Source organism: Gouania willdenowi, chromosome 13 (genome assembly GCF_900634775.1).
Source record: "Gouania willdenowi chromosome 13, fGouWil2.1, whole genome shotgun sequence".
Taxonomy (NCBI): Eukaryota; Metazoa; Chordata; class Actinopteri; order Blenniiformes; family Gobiesocidae; genus Gouania; species Gouania willdenowi.
The window spans coordinates 8,107,313-8,129,854 of record NC_041056.1 but is presented as its reverse complement, the minus strand read 5'-3'; the positions used below and the strand labels follow the sequence as shown (position 1 = coordinate 8,129,854).

Below are 22,542 nucleotides of genomic sequence, written 5' to 3'. Positions count from 1 at the left end.
CACTATCAGTGGGTGATTTTCACTCGAGCAAATGTATTTACATTATTTTTATGAGGTTGTGTCTTGGGTTCTGGGGATAGCTTCAGCATCTTCTCTGATGTTTTAGAAGGTGTGGATGTTCCACTAAATCCCACTTTTTCCTCCAGGCACACGTTTGGGTGATTTGGGTTAAAAAAGAACTCCAAGGAATTTGTCAGAAAAATACATTTAGGTTTAGTTAATGCTAATTCAAGTTTGTTTTGTCAGCTGATTTAAACTTAAGAATATTAGTTAAATATTAGGAATATTAGATTAATTTCAAATGAAATTATTCAGGGCAATCAGTTTACATGCAAATTTTTAGTGATCTTAATGAGTTTGGGTTAGGAGTGTAAAAAGATTAATTATGCATTGTAACCTTTCTCATAACAGCCAGCATGCACTCGCTAGTGGGCGACCAATCAACCACAAACTGAGTTTGACCTCACAATGATCATTAGATTGATCATTAAACATTGCTGTTGCTACAAACACTTGGCCACCAAATGTCAGGGCATGTGTTAACTTTACCAAAAACCTTTTTGTGTGTATTATTAACTACCTATAATCACATTTCTATCAAATGAACTGGTAATAAGAGCATGTGTGTTTCTGGCTATAGGCACGCTATGCAATTGCATAGGTACTCCTGGGAGCCCCAAAGTTAACAGCCTCGTCAGAAATTGAGTTTTATCATTTGTTTGATAAAAAAAAATAAAACATATTGGAGAAAAGATTCAAATTTAACTGCATTCATAAGCTGTGGCTCGTGTTTTTTAGACGTAATTACGTCAAAATCGTTGACTCTACAGCCATGCAGTGTCTGACGTCAGCCAACAGGTATGATGGGATTTGGGAATGATTGAAAAATACCTGTTATTCAGCAGTTCTTGGACCATTTAATGGATAAGGGATCTCTTCATGTAGTTACGAAAACTAGGGCCTTCCAACATCCTCCGGCAAAGGGCGATGACAAAGCTAGAGACAAGCAGTAAAAATATGTGCGCTTCGTTATCAAATGTACATTATATCCCACCAAATGTAGAACTCTGATTTATCACCAGATCATTTGATTTTGGCTTTTTGCCTCCAAATGTTTGCACGGTTTATTCAACCATTCTGTCATACACTTGGTCTTCCTTGCTGCTTGTTTGGAGTTTGGAATATTAGGTTTCTTCTCCTTTCATTTCTTCAGGGCTTCCATATTTAAAAAATGATGATTCTCACTCTTTAGGAAACATTTGCTCACTTGGAAAACCAGCTCCTCCCACCTGTCCTACCATGGCGATGGTGAAGACAGCACTGCACGGTCCGCTAATGTGCATGAAATACCATCCCTGACATGAATGTTATTGACAAACTTGGCTGGACATTTGGGGATGTGAACTGCCAGCATATTTAATGCATATTCATCTCCTTTATCCCACTGGTCTTGCCAGAGCACCCGAGCTGTGTCATCTTGCTACACTGCAGCTACTACCCAAATGTATAGTGACACTGATTATGCAAATCTGTATCTTGTTTCCCCCCCAATACCTGCATTAGGAGCCTGCTTCTTTATTGAAGTTGAGATATGGGTCTTGCTGAGAGGAGCCAAGAGGAGTGCAGATTTTTCTAATAGACAGCACATATAAATAATCCGGAATGGTCTTTTACTTTTTTCATATTCCCGTACTTTTCTAACAGTTGTCAAAATAAGTATGGATCACAGTAGAAATATGCTTTGATGTTCAGGCATATGTTTAGATAATACTATTTACTGTTAAAAGGAATAAAGTTTTAAGGAGGAAAGTCTGGATTTACGCATGTCTGGGTTGTGTGGTAGGATTTATGTCAACATGGTTTTGTGAAGTTTTCTCGTGCCACTCACACCCGTCTTAGACACAATATTTTGTCTCACTTTTTCCGACTACTCTGGCCTAAACTATGTAAACTGTAGTCACGATTTTCATATTCATTTTTAAAATTACTGAAAAACTGAAATGTTGAGGTGTTCTTGCAATAATATGGACACAGAAGGTCTAATAGCTTGAAGTCTCTATTTCTGCATATATATTGCCATAAAAACATTAACCAAGAACATTTAATCTTTTTGTAAATAATGAAGAAGAAGGGGATTACTTTTTTTGATCTACGTTTGGCAGATTTTATTCTCCTGGGTTGGAGTTCACTGGACAAAATGTACACACAACCATCCATCGTCCAACATTCAACGTTCGTCTCATACTTCTCTTGCTCGGGCTTTGTGCGATGATGTCACTACCCATCACCGACCAATCTGAACGGTTATAATAATATTTGCCTGCAAATAATAAAAATCAACGTAGTGGGAAAAAAAACACTTTTTTTCTGCTGAAAACAAATGTATTTGGTATTGAGTAGTGCTGTTGATTGATCCTGGTCCTACTCTTGACATTTTAGTCAAAGTGCCATATTTCAATTTGATATATTTTGTTGTAAAATGTAAGAGTGACTGCCCTCTATGGGTTGAAACCAATTACAATTGAATTTTACTGTAAGAAACTGACATATTTAAGCAATAAATGATAGATACCAGTCCCAACAGGATCTTCACTTTAAATTTCTTAGATTTGGTAAACAATTTCTTTTTAATTAAGGTAAAAGTAAACAAAATTGAAGGATTTTATAAGAATTTTGTCAGGGTTTTTTTCAACTGTTTAACATTAAAAATGATTGGAATCGGGCGATATAAGTACCGGGAAAACTGTGAGCCCCTGCAAATATTGTTGAGTTTAATTTCCACAATGATTCATGTTTTCTCTCTCATTTTTACTTTCTTTCTCGGGCCGAATTGTATGCTCCAAAGGGCCGGTATTTGGCCCCTGGGCCGTGAGTTTGACGTGTGAAAAAAACTAAACTCTGAATTTAGTAAAAATGTGCTCTGAGTTTCTGACAAATGACTTTTTTACTGCTCGTCTCACCCAGACAGAACCAAATCCATTCCCACTGACCCCCCAGGATACAGGCTTGTCCTTGGCTAAGGATGTCCTTCCACTTTAACTGAGAGTGGTTTTCTGCTTCCACTGTTCCAAAGCTTTACGATCTTTCTTTACCTTCTCTGACTGCTCAACCTCTGCACAGATTTAGCCCTTATTGCCTGGGGTCAGCCGTTGAATACAGTCTCTGTGTGTGTGTGTGTGTGTGTGTGTGTGTGTGTGTGTGTGTGTGTGTGTGTGTGTGTGTGTGTGTGTGTGTGTGTGTGTGTGTGTGTGTGTGTGTGTGTGTGTGTGTGTGCTGATCCTCCAAATTGTCATGTGTGAAATCCATCCCACTCGCTCCTGGGGGAGTAGTCATATTATATCCAAACCAAGCTGCCTCTCATATCCTCCCCTTATATTCTTCCAGTTACTCTTTTCCGTGGCCGTCTGGGACCAGTGCAGCGGTGCAGCTTTATAGTGGAAGCCTATTAGACAAATCTGAGGAGAATGCACGAGAGGTGCTGTGATACCTCGGTTTGCCTGTGGGCCCCACAGACTGGTATATAAATATATCAGTCATGCTGGCTTGGAGGCTTGGCTAAATGATATTATTCTCCTACCTTTGTTAGACGGCTGTGGAGGAGGAGGACGCCATTGTTTCATGTGAGAAAATAACATATCAGGTTTTTGGAGAAAATGGTTCGTTAGATTTATTAATAACTTCTGTCATTGTGTCTCCGTCAATATGCGGGTGAGGCTATTCGCAAGTCAAACATGATTAGATTTGATCTCAATGCATAACAATCTCGTCCTATAAGTGTGACGCGCAGCCCGTTATTATCTCCAAGTTTCAGCCTAAACACCAGTGTCACCTGTGCCTTTCCTCGTCTCATCTGTCACAGTGGTTTTACTTTTTCCTCCCGTGATGTTCTACAGGCAGAATGTAGCGTGAACCCTGTCAAATCAGCAATGGGGAAAAAAGAAGAAGAAAGAAAATGCAGAACCGAGATGTAAATGTGTATTATAGCTTTTATGCTAGAGAGGTAGCGGTATACAGTATATCTCCCTGCATCTGGCAGAGCCCTGTGACTCCTAATGAGCCCACATCCAGAGACCTGTGTGGAAACAAAAGGCTATACCAGAGTCCCCTCTTACTTATACTCAACCCCCCCCCCCTCTCAGCTCTGAGCATGACAGACCAAGAGCAGAGCGCCGGTCGCTTCCTGGTGGCGTGATTAGATTGGGGCCGAAGTCTCCAGCTGGCAGGCCTGTCTGTGACTGGAGGCGGCCGTCCCCAGCGCTTGTCACTGGCTGACACCTCTGACAGGCAGGGGACAGCTTCAGCAGACAGGTTCATTAAATGCCATTTTTTACAGCTGGGCCTCCACAAAAAATGAGGGACTGGGCTCTGTCAAATCCCCAAGTCTACAGGGGGCCCCCTTGCATGTTAGTTTAGGACCAATGCTTTGTTGTTATGACAAATTTTTTGATCTGGGTGGTTTAAAATCAGCTCTTTTTTTCATTCTCTTTAGCCTCTGTTTTGTTGACGGATAGCCCTTTGGCCTGCGCTGTGTCACGGCAGCAACATGTTCATGTTTGCTGGGTAACAAGGAACAGGCAGCACTAAAATATCCTGATTTAGCTGCACCAACATACCTGTTTCCACTTATATTTTGGACTTGAAGAACCTCCCGCGATGTGTCAAAAAAAAATGGGGAAACCAGGAAAAAATCTAAATTAGGAAAGCTATACTAGATATATATAGAAGCCTAGATATAGATATATACTAGAAAGCCTTTATTATAATGGCCAAATCATTAAAAAGCCAACATGTTTCCATCAAGCATTGTCTTCGTCAGGGCTAACACACATTTGTGTGTGTTGTCACACCCTTTATATATAGATATCGGCCAATTAAGAGTAGTCATATGAACAAAGCAAGGTGAGACTCCTCCCACCAGGCTCACTCACTGGTATCATGTATTGGCACGTTCACACCAAACGCGTCCAAAGCATCAACAGCATCAGGTTTACATTGACAATATATGCGCCTCCTGCGCGGCAGACGCTGTGCGTTTTGCAATTTAAAGTTTTTGTCGTTCTTCGGGCGCCTCCAATGCAGCCGACGCTGGTGTTGGGATTGTTGAATTTTTGCGGCATATCACAGCACGTCGACCAATTAGGAGCGTTCCCCAACCGTGACGTATTCAGAATAATGAGAAAAAAAACACTATTTGGAGGTGGAGACAGATGGACAGGCACTCCTCTGCTGTAACAGAGTGCCTAGTTGGTGTCCTGGTAGTAGATGCGAGCGCCGATGCGGGTTAGCAGGTCGTCAAACTGGGCACAGGAGAGACAGAAGTAGTGTTGAAAGCGACTCTAGTCCGAGCGCAGCTCTGGTGAATCCAGAAACGGCGCCGAGGAGCAAATAGAGCCAAGTTACTCTCTTGATAATGTAGAGCCGATGAACGGGAGTCGGAGACGGCGTGTTCAGCGAGGAACTCCAAACATTATTCTCCATTCAACCACACTTTTCTATAGCCCTCGAACATCACAGTGCACACACTGAGTCACACAAAAATACATCCGACCAGAAACACCGGCTTCTCAACACAATAATGTTCCCCACCACTTCACAGTCACTGGGTCAATTATGAATGTAACTGATCACCACAGTATCATCTATTATATGAACACCACAACAACAGAGAAGCCCCTCCCCTCGACGCGCTCCCTTCCAAACTTGTTTGGACGGGCGTCCCGAGCATCTTCAACCCTGGTGACAAGTGTCTGTATTCAATGAGCACAAGCGTCCAACTACGAGCGAGAGGCACGATTTTAACGCCCAAAACGCATTTGCCGTGAACGTACCATAACTGTGTTTCCCTTAGAGTTTTTTCGCAAAATAAAAGTGATATTTCTAAATGTCGACAAAGTATAATTGTGCTTTGAACGTGTTTCCATTGAAGGTTGTTTTGGGCAAGAGCCTTGCAACTCCAGTGTGATCTCATCTCGCGAGGCTTCACTTCACTGCAGGAAGATGGACGCTCCAAATCTCCTTATAACACTCCACATTCCTTTGTTGTTTGCTGTCTAATGTGGCAGTAATAATTTCTAAGTATAATGCTAAGAAATGACCCGGTGTCCTCTTCTGTTTACACGTACCGTGCCATGTTTTCTTGGAGAGAAGTGGTCATGTGACCAGGTAACCACGTCCTGTGATTAGTATTCGCAGGAAAAAGTGTTTCCATAGCGTTTTTGCGACACATTTCAATATCGAAACGTCTGAAATTCCTCCCCAGGAAAGTGTAAAAACTTTTTAGCGATATTTGAGTGTTTTTTTCCAAATTCCATTACCAGTTTTTATTGCACTATTTACATTTTGCGCATTTCCAAGTGTAATAGAAACACAGCTACAGACTCAGACTGAACAATGAAAGAGAGAAACAGGTGATGTAATTCAAGTAATCAGCAACACATGAAATAGAGAACAAACCTGAAAAACAATACAAATGAGACAACCCAAAAAGCGTCCAACTGATGGATCCAAACAGCTTCCCTTTTATTAAGCTTTTGGATTATATCCTCCTCTAATCAAAGGTTTAACATATTTAATACCCACAATGTGCAGTAAAGAATAGTTGGCATTGTGGTATTTATTAAAGTGTCCCGTTATGACTGTAAACTTCAGTGTTTTTTGCACTTTTATTGTACTTTATTCCAAAATGCTAATCAAGGAAGCACAGTTAATTTAAAGCTGTATTTCAGACACTTCAGACAGAAAAGGCCCATAAGCAATTTGGTAGTTCATGTTGTTATTGCCCTCATGTGATGTATACAGTCTATCTGCATTCCATACTCAGAAGACTGCTTTACTGAACATCTGGCAGCAGAGCAGAAAGGAGATAAAAGCTACCCCTTCCCCACAGAGAGCCACGGCTGGCACTCAACAGCAAGCCTTCTGCCCACAGCTATCCCTCCATCTTCCTTTCTCTCCTCTGCATCCCCCCCACACACACCCCTCCCTCCCTCGTCATCCCGTGCCTCCTCAGGGCCATGCTGTCTCTATGACAACTGTTTGAGTTGGGGGTTGCAAAGGTGTCAAGCAAGGGCAATGCAGCCGGGAGAGCACCAGAGATGCTGCTGCTGCTCTTCTGCACATCCACCGTCTCCACCTAATCCAATTTTAATTGAGCTCCAGAGAATTTTGGATGTGGCGCCGAGGTCGGGCCTGAGCTATTCCAGGGAGAAATTAAAGGCAGCCCAGCTCGTGCTGCACTCTTCCAGACCTGTCACTGTTTTAAATGAGCATTAGCATCAGACCTAGCCCCGGCTCAACATCTCACTCTCTGCCTCCATCCAAGCCTTCTTCACCCCTAATCACCCCCCCACCCCACCCCACACACACACACACACACACGCACACACGCACACACACGCCCCTCACTCCTCACTACACCCACCCACCCTACACGGACACTTTAAAACACACAGACAATGATGTGCTGAGTCCTCACCCCTCACTGCACTCTTATATCTTTATTCTTTCTCACCCACACTCTCAACTCAACTGTGTGATTATAACCTGGGGAGCTGATGAGGATTCTCACCGGTTCATGCTGTTGGACAAAATTGTTCAGACACAGGGCAAGGTGATGGAAGGGGTGGAGGAGGGTGGGTTCTCACCTGCCAGAACAACTGTCTTGGTTTTCTAAGTGTGGACCTGTCCTGTAGTCCCACTGGAGCCTCACTAACTATTCTTCGCCTGTTCTCTCATTTTCTCAGCAATAGCTGACCTGGAAGCGTGTTTATTTGACTACTTTTGTGGATAGTTATAGAAAGTTTAAATGTGATGAAGATGATGATGATGATGATGATATTTATGTGTTCTTGGCTGTCTTCAAACACATACCATACAATACAAATAATTAGCATTCATTTTAAGAACTAAAAATGGAATGGGCTGAAGCAGTAACTGCGTATTGGAGCCCATCCCCAAACAACATTATATGTAAAAAAAAACCAATAGAAACAACTCAATAACAGTGTATTCATCATCTTATCAACTTATGTTTTAATAGGTGCAAAGCATTTTATTTTTTAAATGATTTTTGAACATAGACAGTGAACTCAAAAACTTAAAGTGATCCACAAGATTATTCCAAACTTTAACACCTTAAAGAGAAATGCATCTTCTTTTAACATTTGTACTCAATTAACTTTTTTCAAAAATGTAAACCCTGCTTAAAATATACTATCCTTCTCTTTGTTTAAAATGTAATATAATACTCAAAGGAAGGCTTTTATTTCTCGCTCGGAATAAATCAAATGTGCTTCATAATACAAATGTCTAAAATTTTGTTTGACTTAATTTATTGTGTACTTATCTATAGAACCCAACATCTTCTCAAGCAACTCCTCTGTAACTCTTTCAGAATCAGAATCAGAAATGATTTAATGGCCAAGTACAGTTTTTAGGACAGTACAAGGAATTTGTCTTGATCAGAGGATTGAGACCTATTTATTGTTGTAATGTTGTAAATGAGTCAATGTTTAAGATTGTGCTTTTATATATTTTGTCTCAAGGGAAAAGCTCAACCAGGGACAGGAGTTGAGAATTAGCATTAGCCATACACTGTATGCATCGCATCAGTTGCATCTTTTTGCTGTAACTATCTCTGTCTGCATTGTCCCTGTCAAATAAATAAAAAAATACTTAGAGTGTAAGTACACCCTAAAACCACTTTTTCTGCTGAATACATATAGATACATGTAATTTATCAATCATAATCCCACTCTTCACATTTTATTCTAAGTATTTAAATTTAACGTTTTTATTTTTAAAATGTCAGAGTGACTCACTGCCCTTTATGGGTTGAACGCTGGCTTTTACAATTGAATTTTGCTATTGGCTGAGATCAGGTCAGTGACGTCTTTTTGGATCAGTGACATCACTAATTGTCACTGCTGGCCCCGCCCCTCCTATAAAAGATGGGAGGAGGGACTTGGTTTCCTTCTCTCACTGCACTTAGTGAGCATTGATTGACAGCTCCATGTGGAAGTATGCAGTGCTGTGGGGGCGGGGCTGCTGCGACTCAGCGTGTCTTAACTACCGTACTCTAGGAACGCCCACAATCAATGGATGTCCCCCTAGTAGCAGGTCAGCGAAAACCTGGGGGTGTACTTACACTTTAAGAAAATAGGCAGTGATGTATTTCCTGGTCAGTTCACCTGTCCAATTTACACACATATAAGGACTTTTTAAATCTAGAGATTTCTTTTTATCTGTTACAGACCCCATACATGAAGATAAAAAAATCAGGCATAGAACAGTTTTGATTGTACATAGCTATTCTGTCCAACCACAAATCTTCCTCCAAGCTGGTTAAAATATTCAAATATTATAGCGTCAGCCATATTTGAGATATTTCGACGTGCTGCTGCAGCCGAATTTTGAAGTCTGGATATTCAAGTTGGAAATTCAAAGTTGCGAGTTGCATTGAGAGCTGCGTTACGTGTTTCTCAGTCAGCTCATTTCTTGATTTTGTTCTCCTTCACAAATCACGGAGTCACACTTTGAAAGTCATCGTCTTTCCCAACACACACACATGGTCGTATGGTCGTAAATATTGAATAACTTTAATTTTTACGATTGTCAACCCCCGACCCATTTCAGAGCCGATAATCAGGACAGATTCACTCTTAGCACACCCCAGACCACAGGATCATTTTATAAGACATAAAATAATCTGGCATTCGCCGTTCTTGGTCAAGAAGGGGGGAAATCGGTACAAAAACAGTAAGATTATATTTATGTGTACCCCACTTTACAGAGACTTGCAATCAAAGGCATTAACTGCCATCATGAATTCATTAAAAATAATAGAAACAAAACCACGCAAAAACCATGTGAGGTGAAGAATCTGGGTCAATCAGAAAGTTTATTTTAAAGATAATTATTTTGGTTGTTGTTTTGTTTTTGTAAACTATTGTCAAGTTATAATTCTCTCATTTGTCATCATTGAGTTCAGTACACATTATTCTATTCACGGGTAAAGTCTTTCTATTCTGAAGTACTTTTCCAAGGAAATAAGTGCAATTTAAATGGATGAATGGATATTTTTAATTTAAGTCTTACTTGAGTTTGACTTTCCTGATCCAGACTGCTTGATAAGTTAAACTTTGGATTTTCTCTCACTAATATAAGCAGCAGATGTTTCTTTCTCCCTTGTCTGTCTGTCCAGGTCTTGGCGTACACTGAGGGTTTACATGGGAAATGGATGTTCAGTGAGATACGAGCAGTTTTCTCCAGACGATACCTCCTGCAAAACACAGCGATGGAAGTTTTTATGGCCAACCGAAGTATGCAATGCATCGAATAAAAAACATTTCACTTCAGACTTGTTTTCTTCCCTTACCCATCACTTGGTTTCTTTCACTGTTTACAGCATCAGTTATGTTCAACTTTCCTGACCAGGCCACGGTAAAGAAAGTCATCAACAGTCTCCCTCGAGTGGGAGTCGGCACGAGCTACGGACTTCCTCAAGCTAGGTGAGATTAAGCTTTTTGCAAGGTATAAACACTCATTGGTATCAGCGACTTTGTGACTTATTTAAGGCCAACGTTTAATCAACAAAGCTGCAACACAGTCAAGTTATTGGAGGACTTATTACTCGACTCATTGAGGTGGATGTGCACTAACCCTGACTATACTGTGCTCAATTTCTGATTAGATAGTATGAAAAGATTGAGTACGCGAGAAATTCCCAGATGAATACTATATCGGGACATTTTTGAAGTATGCACAAGTTATACTCAACCTTACCATGATGCATTGCAATTGGAATGTAAAATCGTCCTGGGACCGGCTTCAAGCTAAAAATCAAACATCCCCTTTTCAAAACAAAAGCATCTCTTCTTGTCTTCCACAATGGCAGGTCTCAGAAAATCTTGTTTACGCAAGTTTTATTGATCAAATGGCCACATGTTGATATTCTACTTGGTCATTTTCTCACTTAAAATGCTTTTAGAACTTTTAAAGGAGGCGAATCAATGGAGATATTTAGCCTCAGTGTGATTCAGGTTTTTGTCGTTGTGGGTTTGAAATGCATCTTGGGAAACGTGAAAGTATACTTCAGTAGGAATGGTCATCATTCTCAACATAGTATATAGTATACAGTATGTACTCATTGAGTTTGTAGTGTATAGTACAGAGTGTGCCATTTTGAACACAGCCCATCACTCCCATATAGCTATGTGCAAAACATGCAGTGTCTTATTGACTAAATACAAAGTGAAAAACCCTAAATGAACAATTGTAACTCAGAAAATGTCATTGTATGAGTAACTATTATTTGCCCTGCAGTTTTTAAGAATGGAAGCATTTGTATCTAAAACAAGACGTAGAAGTGATTTAAAGCTTCTTTTTTTTTTATTCAGGCGGATTTCTCTGGCCACCCCCCGACAGCTTTTCAAATCTTCCAATATGACCCAACGCTGGCAGAGAAGAGAAATCTCCAACTTTGAGTACCTCATCTTTCTCAACACCATTGCAGGTAAAGTATTGGTTACTCAACTGTTTTTTCACCACCGTGTGCAACTTTTTGAAAGTTTAACTCATGGAAAAAAATGTATTTTCTAACTTTATATTAGAAAAGATACATTTTGACATGGTTTATCCATTTTTCATGTGAAATCTACTATAAGAATTCATCTATTCTCAGTTGTAGTCTTACCAGGTTAGCTGTCAGGATTATTTATCTTTAAAAGTCAGCGAAACGGAAATATAATATAAGTGGCCTGAAGTGTGTCGTATTTGTTTTAGAATGGATGGTAGCCTTGGCTCACGTATACTTGGCTGTTTCTGGGAGTGTAGTGTTTGAAGCAAAGAGCAGACACAGCCATTTTTTCTACCGGATAATTAGTCTCTATCTTTGTGAGAGTGTACGCACGTGTCTGCAGAGTTGAAAGGTTCTGTTGTCGACTCTCTGATCTGAACTGCAACTAACAGGGAAGGCGCGAGCAAACTGCACGCCGCTCTGCTCGGAGTAGGTGTCATCCTCTCACTCGCTGCATATTCATGCATATTTATATCAAGCTTTATTTCTAGAGTTCGATACATTATTGTCAGCTAATTAGATGTAAGGCAGACAGAAAAACATGCCGAAATTTCATTAAAAATCCCCAGTAATGACCTGGGCTGCCAGAGTTGTCAGGATAGTGTGGAGCTGCAGACAGGCAGGGGGGTGTGGGGTGGTGGTGGGGGGGGGGGAGGGGATGTGTGCTGGAAAGAGGTGTGAACGGGAAGTGGTCTTCTAATTAAACACTATTCTGCTGGTATTAACATCCTGCCACCCCCCAAATCAGGCCTCAACGGCAGCAGCTCTACCACAGCAACGCCTGAATGCCTCATCCTCCGCTCCCAGCCCACCACAGTCTGAGCGTGTGGCATTAACCTGGATAATTATGCTCTAACTTTTACCCTCGACCCTGAGATTTCCGCAGAAACCTGCTCACTGACACTTGTGCTGGATTTAGATTTTCCTCTGCTGAGCTGCTGAAGAGGCACACAGGCTGGACTTGTTTTCTTTGTTTAGGTTTTAGTTGCTACTATTTTCTTGGACTTAGGAAAAACAAATCGCAAGCCATTTTTGGAACCTTGCCCTTTTTTTTCTCCGTTTTAGTTTGGAGATAACATGCCTAAAGGGGAAAGAGTAGTTCTTGGAGTTTGTAGCTTTTCCAGGGTGCATCACTACCTTGTGCTTGAATAAAGTGTGATAGCCACTAGCAAACCCTTGAGATGTTGTAATGCGTAAAGTGGGTACGGAAGATAAATCAATCGAAGAAAGGTGGCTTATTGCAGGGGATCCCAATATCTCGATCACAATTGACCAGCAGTGGCGTCGATCGATAATAATAATAATATTGTTAAAAATAAAAATTATAATATGTATATAATAGAATGATAATAATTATGTATATAATAATAATAATAATTATTATTATTATTATTATTATTAATATTGTTATTACACATAAAGCATGAAAAAAGGAAAAACTTGAAAAAAGCTAAGTTAAAATCCATTCATTTAAGCCCTATTAAAACGGAAAACGGACACCTTTATTCGTTTTCTACATTACGTACTTTGGCAAATCAGTAATGGAGAAAACGAACAAAGATGTTCGTTTTCCGTTTTTCGTTTTCTGTACCGAAGCAAAAGAGCTTGAATTTGAAAAACAAGGCATTTTATGTTTTTTCATTTTGGTTTTGGAAACAAATATCAAATAATGAGTGTTTTTTTTTGTTTTTCATGTTTTTGTTCCATAATGAAAAACGAATGATACACGGATTTACATCCTTCCCATATCTGAGACACAGCTCCCATGCCAAATGTATTTATATAGCGCATTTTATACGCAAGGCAATTCAATGTGAAAACATTTAACAGTTTAAAAAGCATTAAAATCAGCAGTCAACAAAAATATATTTAAAAATCAGCCTCTCAGTCATACGCAGTAGAGAAAAAGTGTGCCTTTAACTTGGATTTAAAAATGTTCACATTGGATACTGACTTTAGCTCAGCTCAGTTATGGTAATTTGCTGATGGTGTTGAGTGTGCAATAGTAGATTCTTACTAAGATATACCTGTCCATGTACTGAATGTGCAGTGCTCTGCAAAGCTGTAAATGGATAAATGTGATTTAAAATGTAAAGCACTTTAAGAGTATTCTGGTGGTTGTTCATCACTGTATAATGTAGATCAGTTTTCTGATTAGTTTTTGTAAAAGGAAAAAAACAAAATCCACATTTTAACTGTCACTTTCTTCCCAGCCTGTGTTTTTGGATTGATTTATGAGTAGCAGTAAAAATACCAACAAAGCCATTAGGAGCAGCCCAGTCCTGGATTATAGCTGACCTCACAGCGGTATCAGTGTCATCTTCAAAGAGACGCAACACATTATTACCAACATGCTACATGTGCTCGGCTTTTCCCATGGATTTCACGTGACAGATTTGTCCATCTGAAAAGCATTTTTCTACTTACAGAACAGACAGGAAGTTCACATCTGACCAATCGGTGGCTCCTATACTTCAAGTTAAAATTCAGCAACTTAGCTACCCCCCACTCCCCTTACCGTGTAGAGAAAGAACTATGTCATTGAAATCCAACTTCCTACCGCTGTTGCAGTGTTTCCTCTCTAAAAATCTAAAGACAGGCCTCCTGTAATACTATTAATAGCATCAGGTAGAATAATAAGAAACATAGTTTTCTCACATCCTCTGACATTTAAGTATATGATTCATGGTGGACTCAGCGTGAGTGTTTGAACGGAGGTTTGTGTGACGAGGGGCACTGAGATTCAAGGTTTGTCGGTATGCTGCATGTTGATCCCCAAAGTAACCAAAGTTATCCCGCCCTGCTTTCAACCCCTATGTTCCTTCTCAACCTTTCATCACTCACACATTTTTTGTCTGCTCTGCACTTCTAGGGAGGACATACAATGACCTGAACCAGTACCCCATCTTTCCCTGGGTGCTCACAAACTACGACTCAGAGGAGTTGGACCTCACCTTGCCAGGGAACTTCAGAGATCTCTCCAAGGTATGATGGAAGCTTCTTGGTCATGTAGCACTGGTAGAGGAAACATCGTGTCATTTTCACTTATACTGTACATGCTCATTTGGAATAAACTTTACATCTATGTTCAGTCATGGAAGTCAGCACAACTTTCTGTCACCAACAGCTTTTATTACTTTGAATTTGGAAAATAAAAACAAGTCAATATTATCTTAGTAGTAATCAAATGGTCACAACAGGAGAAATAGTGACAATTTTAAATCTTACCTTTTATTTTGAAGGGGAGTAATGTACGCAGTAATGTCATCTACTCACTACCGAAAGAGATTAGGGCCAATTTTGATAGGGAAAATAATTTTGGGCAAATCAAGAATAAAGTCGAAATTTCGAGAATGAACTCAAAATGGAATGTTGGGTTAAAAGTCAAAGACCTGCTAATGAAGTCAAATGTACGGAAGCTGACGAGGGCCAATTCACCATATACAGCAAACAGCAGATCGTGGCTATCTACAAAAAGCTGTGTATCGATGAATGCATTAAACTATACTTTGAAGTTGGGTTTAATAACAAAGAGATTCTTGTTCTTTTTAGCTCATAAACATGGTGTTGTCGTTTTGACTCCGGTACCAACAGACGCTACTAGTGTCAGTCCCGTCTGCGGCTACTACGGAAACAGATTAGGGCCAGTTTCGATGGAGACTGTTGTCGTATATGGAGAGTTGGCCCTAGTCCGCTTCCATAGATTTGACTTTATTAGCTAACCATCAACTTTATTCTTGAAATTTCAACTTTATTCATCATTTGCCCAAAATTGTTTTCTCCATCAAAATTGGCCCTCATAGAAAAACATATGAAAAATATATATTTCCACTAAATACAAGTATTTGAAAAATTTTGAATAATTTGCCAGTTTTGTCGCTATTTTTTTTTTAACTATACTATTTTTTTATTCATTTATCCCAAATCCCCACTTTTTATAAGGTAAGGGTGGTTTATTAAACAATGACTCGAACAATAAAATTACCTTTTGTTGTTTGATTGTTAATCTTGATTATAAACTTGATTAAAATAAGTGAAACTAAAAAAAATAAATAGTATTATCAGAGCTCATAGGCCTAAGACAATTAAATTCACAGTTCAATTTCTATTTAAAACTTTGCTGAAATTCTATATTATGATATATTCATAATATTCATAATATAATTTATTCCATAGATTGGATGAGTGGATGAGACATAAACAGACACTGTGCAATAATAACAGTTAAGACAATGTGCCAGTATTACTATTTGCCTCCTCCCCCCCAAACACACACACACACACCTCACTCACTCTCTCCTATGCATGCTGCAGCTCATTGACCTGAAAACGGTCACATTCCTGCCTAAACTCCTCCTCCCTCCCTCTCTCTCTCTCTCTCTCTCTCTCTCTCTCTCTCTCTCTCTCTCTCTCTCTCTCTCTCTCTCTCTCTCTCTCTCTCCTGCGTCATCCCCACATCATTCTGCACTTGCACTTTATGCGTTTAAAATGATATTTTCTGCTCTATTCGATGGGAAAATGTTTAAAGAGAAATAATGAAGTTATAAAAACAAAAAAAACTATTTTATTGATTAATTTCTCTACATTTGACTGAACCTTAAACCTTTAAGTCCTGTGTATCCTGCTACCATTATTCCAAATTATCCCCATGCTACCTTTGGGGTTTACAAGTGAGCTTAGAGAGCCACGGGGATGCGTGTGTGTTGAGGAGAGTGATCAGGGCTGTGCCACGCTCAGCCCTGCTGCCCCAGGGAGACACTTATGTATTGTAATGTATTCCAGTGACATCCTCCCATGCTGTTTACAGGCCTGAGCTGCCTTCATTAGCATGAGTTCACAGCCCGTGTCTCCTGACAGTTGTCCTTGGAGCCCCAGGGCTCTTTGCCTCCAAAGTTCACAGCTAGTGCAGCAGGGAGGGACAGTATAGCCCCCTGCACGTCCCCGCTCTGCGTGGTCTGCACTTTTGTTCCATTATAGATCAGTTGTCTCGAGAGATAAGTTCTTTGTGTTTCAAGGCCAAGGCGATGGTTTTCTTTGGGTCTATTTGAAGCACTCAATTAGGTAGAAAAACAAACATTTTAGTCTTTATTCACTCAAAGGACAACCAGATCTATACAAGTACACCTGTTAGCATTTTGTTCTTCCAAATGTGATCTTTTGCAATGTGGGTCAATTAATCTATGTTAAAACAATGTAATTCCCTAAGAAATGTAAAAGCCTAGCCTAGCTTAGTAGCACAGCTTCAGTGCTTGGACATGCTGCATATCGGACTCATGTACAGAATCTGAATGTGCACATTAAAACTACAGCCCCCATAATCCCTTGCTCTGACTGAATGAGGAGTGGCAACAGCCAACACTCCTCTGTTCTGCAATAGGTCGATAGAGTGGATCCTTTTTCTTAAGCCTCATATCATCATGTGAAATCATACTGTCATTGTTTAATGGTAACTGTTAAAATAGAATGTGTAGCTTCACTATTTGTTACCCACATACTAACATGTATTTCCACAATGACATAATGCACTAAACTAATAATGACATGATGTATTCCTAAATCATCTGGTGTCTTGTGTAAGTGTCTTAACCTTATTGGAGCTACTGAACCCTGCAGGCTTTATTTATAATTTGTTTATTTGTAAAGGGGTCATGTACAATAAAAAAAAAAAACATTTTTTTTTCAAGTTGATGCATTATACCAGAGTTAGATCACTTACATCTGTGCATTCACTGAACATTTCATAGTTGGAATAATAAAATATTGTTTCTTTAAAACTTAGTTCTATATTTTTTATTCAGACACTCGTGTAAGCCTGGGCTAATTTTTTGCTTTAATATTTTTTTGATAAAAGGATATATTCAAGTGTAACTAAACCCCCAGGTTTATTTTCTGACCTGCCACTGGGGGGGGGGGGGGGGGGGGGGGGGGGGGTTGGTTGGAATTTTAAAAAATGCCTTGATTATGGGCGTAATAGCCGGCGTTCAACAATTCATTTTACAACTAAAAATGCTAAATTTAAATACTTGGACCTAAATTGTGAAGAGTGGTACTGGGGTCAATAAACTTCATATATGTATTCAGCAGAAAAATAATGGTTTTGGGGTAGACTTACACTTTAAAATTAAAGTTCAACATCGTCATTGCAATTTATTTTGTCTTTGAAATGTTATTCGTGAGACACATTTTTACCGTGTGTTTCTTGACCTGAGACTGACTCAACTTCCAGCGAACAGGCCCTGGGTGAAGACCTGGGACTTTTCTGTCAAAGCTTGCTGAGTTACAACATGATCCAAATACTTTGTCATTTCATGACATGTGGATCACAGCAATGGATAGAAAAATTACACACTGAAGCATCATTAATACTCCAATAATTCATGCTCCAGTACGTAGAGCATGACGTGAGAATCTTGCCTTTCACACAGATCAGTGAGTAGCTCCTCACACTCGTTACTTGATGGACAGCATTGTTTCTGCTGCTCTGGGTCCATGCTGCTGATCTGCCAAAGAATATCTTTCCAAAGTCATACACACCTACAATTACCTGCTGGCTGGGCATCCAGTCAGCTGTAAACTGTGCTCTAGAGCAGTGTGCGGCTTTGCCTTCAGGCCAAAATCTTGCATAGTTGTGTGTCAGATACCTTCACGCAATGAAGTGTTTCATTAGACTCTAACGATTATTTCTCAGTGGAGTGACAAGTGGAATACATAAAGAGAGAAGATTATCTCTCTCATAGCTTTTAAGTGATGTGATGGAAACGGTTTAATTGCTGAAGAATTATTAAACACGGGACGTAATGTTAAATTGTCTTTTGTGCTGAAAGATAGTAGTAACATAAGATTTACCATTTGAGGGTGGCGTGGGAGCTGTGTCTAAGATATGGGAAGGAATCGGATGTAAATTTTGGGAAACATCATCAGTGGTGTTCCATTGAATCAGGGGGTGTTTTGGCCTTTTTAACACTAAAAACCCTCATTGAGGGTGGCCAGCTACAGGGTGATCAAGCCAGAGCTTGTGTCCCATAACTGTTTCCAAATCTCTCCTATCTGCCACTTTGGGCCACTACACACTCAGTCTGTGCCCTTTAATCTTATTCTCCCTAGGGTGTGTCTGATCTTTGATCTCTTGCTATTTTGATCGCTTCCTTTGATGTTCTCTGTGGCTGGGTGAAGTCATTTACCTGACATGGGTGCTGATGCCCCGTGGATGTGGTTTTGTTTTCGTCGCTGTTCTTCAATTGAGTGGTTTGACTGGTTACTTCGTAAATCCCTTGTCTGCTCCCTGAAACATCCTGTCTTTCCTTGGTGGATTCTCACCACGTCCATTTCTTTAATTCTCTTGACAAAAGCGTTCTAGTCAAAAGTTACGGCCTCAACACACGTGTCCCATACCCAATCATGAGAAGCCTGGTTGTTTCATTGGCCACGTTATATGATGTTTTTTAATTCAGAATTATTTATTCCGAATTAAATCTTTCAGAATTAAAGTGTTCTGCGTCGTGTTTACATGAAAATGGTAATTCCCGAACGAGGTTTACATGGAAAACAGGTTTGTTCTGCTTTAGATAATTCCACTTTAGGTCTGGGGGCTGGGAAGGTTCTGTTTGGACAGGGGGAAAACGTGACGTATCACGTCTATCAGGAAAAACACACAACAAACCTTTTATTGTGGACTGTAACACAGACGACCACACATGAGAACAGTTTTCACCTTTATGTTCATTGTAGTTATGAAGCAGCAGCTCGACAATAACACACGGCTTCAGTTTGGACCGCGGAGCGTAAGAGAGATAAGAACTAATCACCGGTAAAAACCCCAGTAAAATTCTGGAAAACAATCACCAGGAATAAATAGTTGCTCCATGGTAAAAAAAATAGTAGCTCTAACAACTGGTACAATGATAAACTTGGTGATATTACAGCCTGTACATGCAGTACGGGGAAGCCTTTACTCCGCTTCCGGGTCGTAGCGCCGGCCGTTCGGTAAAGCATGTTTCATTTACCATGTTTACCGAGGTCCTTGTGTGTTAAATAAGTCCGTGTGTGTCCGTGTGAAAGTCTGCATGTTTATGCCTCCGTCCATCCACTCTTTTCATTATATCCATGTCTTTTAAGGCTTCTTATTAAATAGTCTCGGCTGAAGCCCGGGCCGCCGCCATCTTGGATTATGTCGTCACCTGCGTGTCATCGCTGCAAGTCGCGCAGAATGACAAGAACTAACTTAAAGTGGAATTAGGCAAGTGAAGTGTTTACAAGAAAGAGGAATTATCTAATTCGGAATTAAAAACGAAATAAACCAGCCACTCAATTCAGAATTAACTTTAATTCAGAATTAAATTAGCATTAGGAATTATGTGTTTACAAGGTCAGGTTAAAGAGGAAATAACTTTTATTCCGCTTTAAAGAGGAATTAAAGCTCCCATGTAAACGTGGCCATTGACGCGGCCCGCGGGACGATGCAAGGCAGGGGGCGTCCTCTTCCCTGAGTCAAGCCTGAACTTGACTGGATACCTTGACCTGGGAAAAAAGCAAAAGTAAAAAGATTGGAGCCTCTTCAAACATTTGCTCACTTGTGTTATTTGTGAAATTAGGTTTTAGTGAGAAAGGATATAAATGTTAATCCAAATGCAATCCCCTGCAGTTTAGTTACACAAACAGAGCTGCACCAGTGTGTGCCATCATGAAAGCCTTTCTTTACTTCTCCAGTCAGGCTGTTTGGGAGCACATCTGCTTAATCTAAATTTAAAGCAGCTTGATTCTGTTAGACTGGAGCTGGATGCATTTTTGCTTCTGACGGCGCGAGCAAAAAATGAGTATGACTCCTCCTGACAAAGCGCTATTGCTCCACGCTATAATGTAATTTCTTTTGAAACATAAACTGCTTTATGCGTGTTTTCGGTAGCTTACTTGGATATAACCAAAGAAAGTGAAGCCGCATACATTTCCTGCATCTTTGGAGTGCAACAGTAGATATGATCCTGATTAAATGTGAAGCCAAATCTTAGTTTGATGATACATTGTTTGGTCGTGTTGATGCTTTCCACCAAGTCAGGTGTTTTCCAGGTAATGAACTGAGATAGGTGAAAGCAAGGAGCTGTCTAAAGCACTTACTTTCATTGTCTCAGGTCTGTGATCAGTGCGATGAGTAATGCGTGGAAAAGAGGTGAGGTGATTATTGTTTGTTGAACAGAGATCAGCGAAGCTTGATTTGGGCTCATCAACAGATGGAGAATGTGATATGGGCCTCTATTCAACATTCACACATCACAGATTTTATAAATAGAACTGGGCCAAACTTGTTGACTAACATAAAGCTAGATGCTCCATGGGAATTTACAGGTCTGAATTAAAGCTTTCAATAGTCCACATTGAGGTATTTATTTAAAACTACTGTTTCCAAGGCAATACTTTGTACCAACACGTCTCAAGTGCTAGTCTTTGATTGGTCCACATTGGTTTCTATAGGTCAATGAACATGCAACAAACTACTGCTTTTGATTCCTTTCTCCTTCCCCAAAGTGAAGTCAAGTGACAATGACAAGATTACAACTACTTTATATTATATATATAAAAATACATATAACAGGAAACTATCAATTCATATTGATATTTTTATTTACTTTTTTTTACCTTGTCTGCACATACTGTCAAAGGTCAACACTACATAGAGTGCAGCTATGCCTGTTTTATTATTGCAATGAAATAAATACATTTATTTTGAGGGGGAGGGAGGAACAGGGAAGAGGGAGTTAGGGTGGGACAAAGGCAGGAGTGGGTAAGAGTCAATTATTTTGGTTGTGCTGAGAGTGTAACTTGATGCTACAGTTGTGCATATTTTGTTGTGGGGTGTAATCTATTTTCATTTACTAATTAAATGTGATCATGTGATCTTACATGTTGATCATATCAAATATGTCTGTGTGTATTTACAAACATTATAATACCATCCCATATCTGATTGATCAATGGTAACTGAATATTTTTATTTAAAAAATGCATAAACTTCATGTTTTAGTCGACTATATCTGTAACAGTGTGATTTTGTTGACCAAAACTAGACTATACTACAACTAAAATAGACCTGAGGACTAAATTTTTACTAAAACTAAGACTATGGTCAAACGACTATGACCCAAACTAAAAACTAACGTCATCATCTGACTGTATACAAATATTGAAAAATATAAAGGATTCTGGAAAGATTGGCTGCTCATTTTAGTTGTGTTTTTTGTCAGTTTTATTTATTTGCAGTATAATCATCATTGCTTTTGCAGCTCCAATTCAATTCAACTTTATTTATATAATGCAAATTACAACACATAGTCGTCTTGAAGCGCTTTTCAAAATATACAATTCTTAAAAAAAAAAAAAAAAAACATATCCACATGAACATGCATCAAAGTGAACAAACAGATATGAATTATGTCCAAAATAGCAGCAAACTGTGAAGGTTAATTTCTGCAAACTGTAGTTTTGTTAAGTAGAGAAGAAGAAGTCATTAGGCCAGATTGTTTTTCAGCATCATTATCTCCACATGAATTCAACTTTATTTATATAGTGCCAATTTAAATGAGTCATCTTATACTGTAACACTCCTTACAAAATACAGCAGTAAATATTACCTTCAAGCTGAATGTGTTGAACTAAACCGTTTTAGTCACAGTTTTTATTTTAATTCACAAATGAAGGGGGAAAAATGATGGAATGATGTGAAACTAATTACCGGTAGTTGGATTTTAATATTTTATGAAGCTTTACTCATACTGGTAGTTACAACCAAAAGGAGATATTTTTAGATATTTTTTTTATTTTGTGTATGTGTTCGTGGTATATTAAAAGAATGCTGGTTTTAAGCTCATTTATCTCGACCTGTGTTACCTGCAGCTGTATTTTCTGCACTACTTTCCCTGTCACATGTATTAAATGGTTCTTATACACAGATCGACCCTGCATTAGTCACACCAGCG

The 22,542-nt window shown here is 39.5% G+C and overlaps 1 protein-coding gene across 1 annotated transcript in view; it reads left to right on the top strand.

The window, feature by feature from the left end:
• Nucleotides 1–22,542, top strand: part of nbeab (neurobeachin b) — a 314,839-nt gene that overhangs the window by 245,901 nt on the left and 46,396 nt on the right. Inside the window, exons 40-43 of the mRNA XM_028465652.1 lie at nt 10,202–10,319; nt 10,406–10,508; nt 11,397–11,512; nt 14,448–14,560. Coding sequence (XP_028321453.1) covers nt 10,202–10,319; nt 10,406–10,508; nt 11,397–11,512; nt 14,448–14,560 — 450 coding nt within the window. The remainder of the gene's footprint in view (nt 1–10,201; nt 10,320–10,405; nt 10,509–11,396; nt 11,513–14,447; nt 14,561–22,542) is intronic.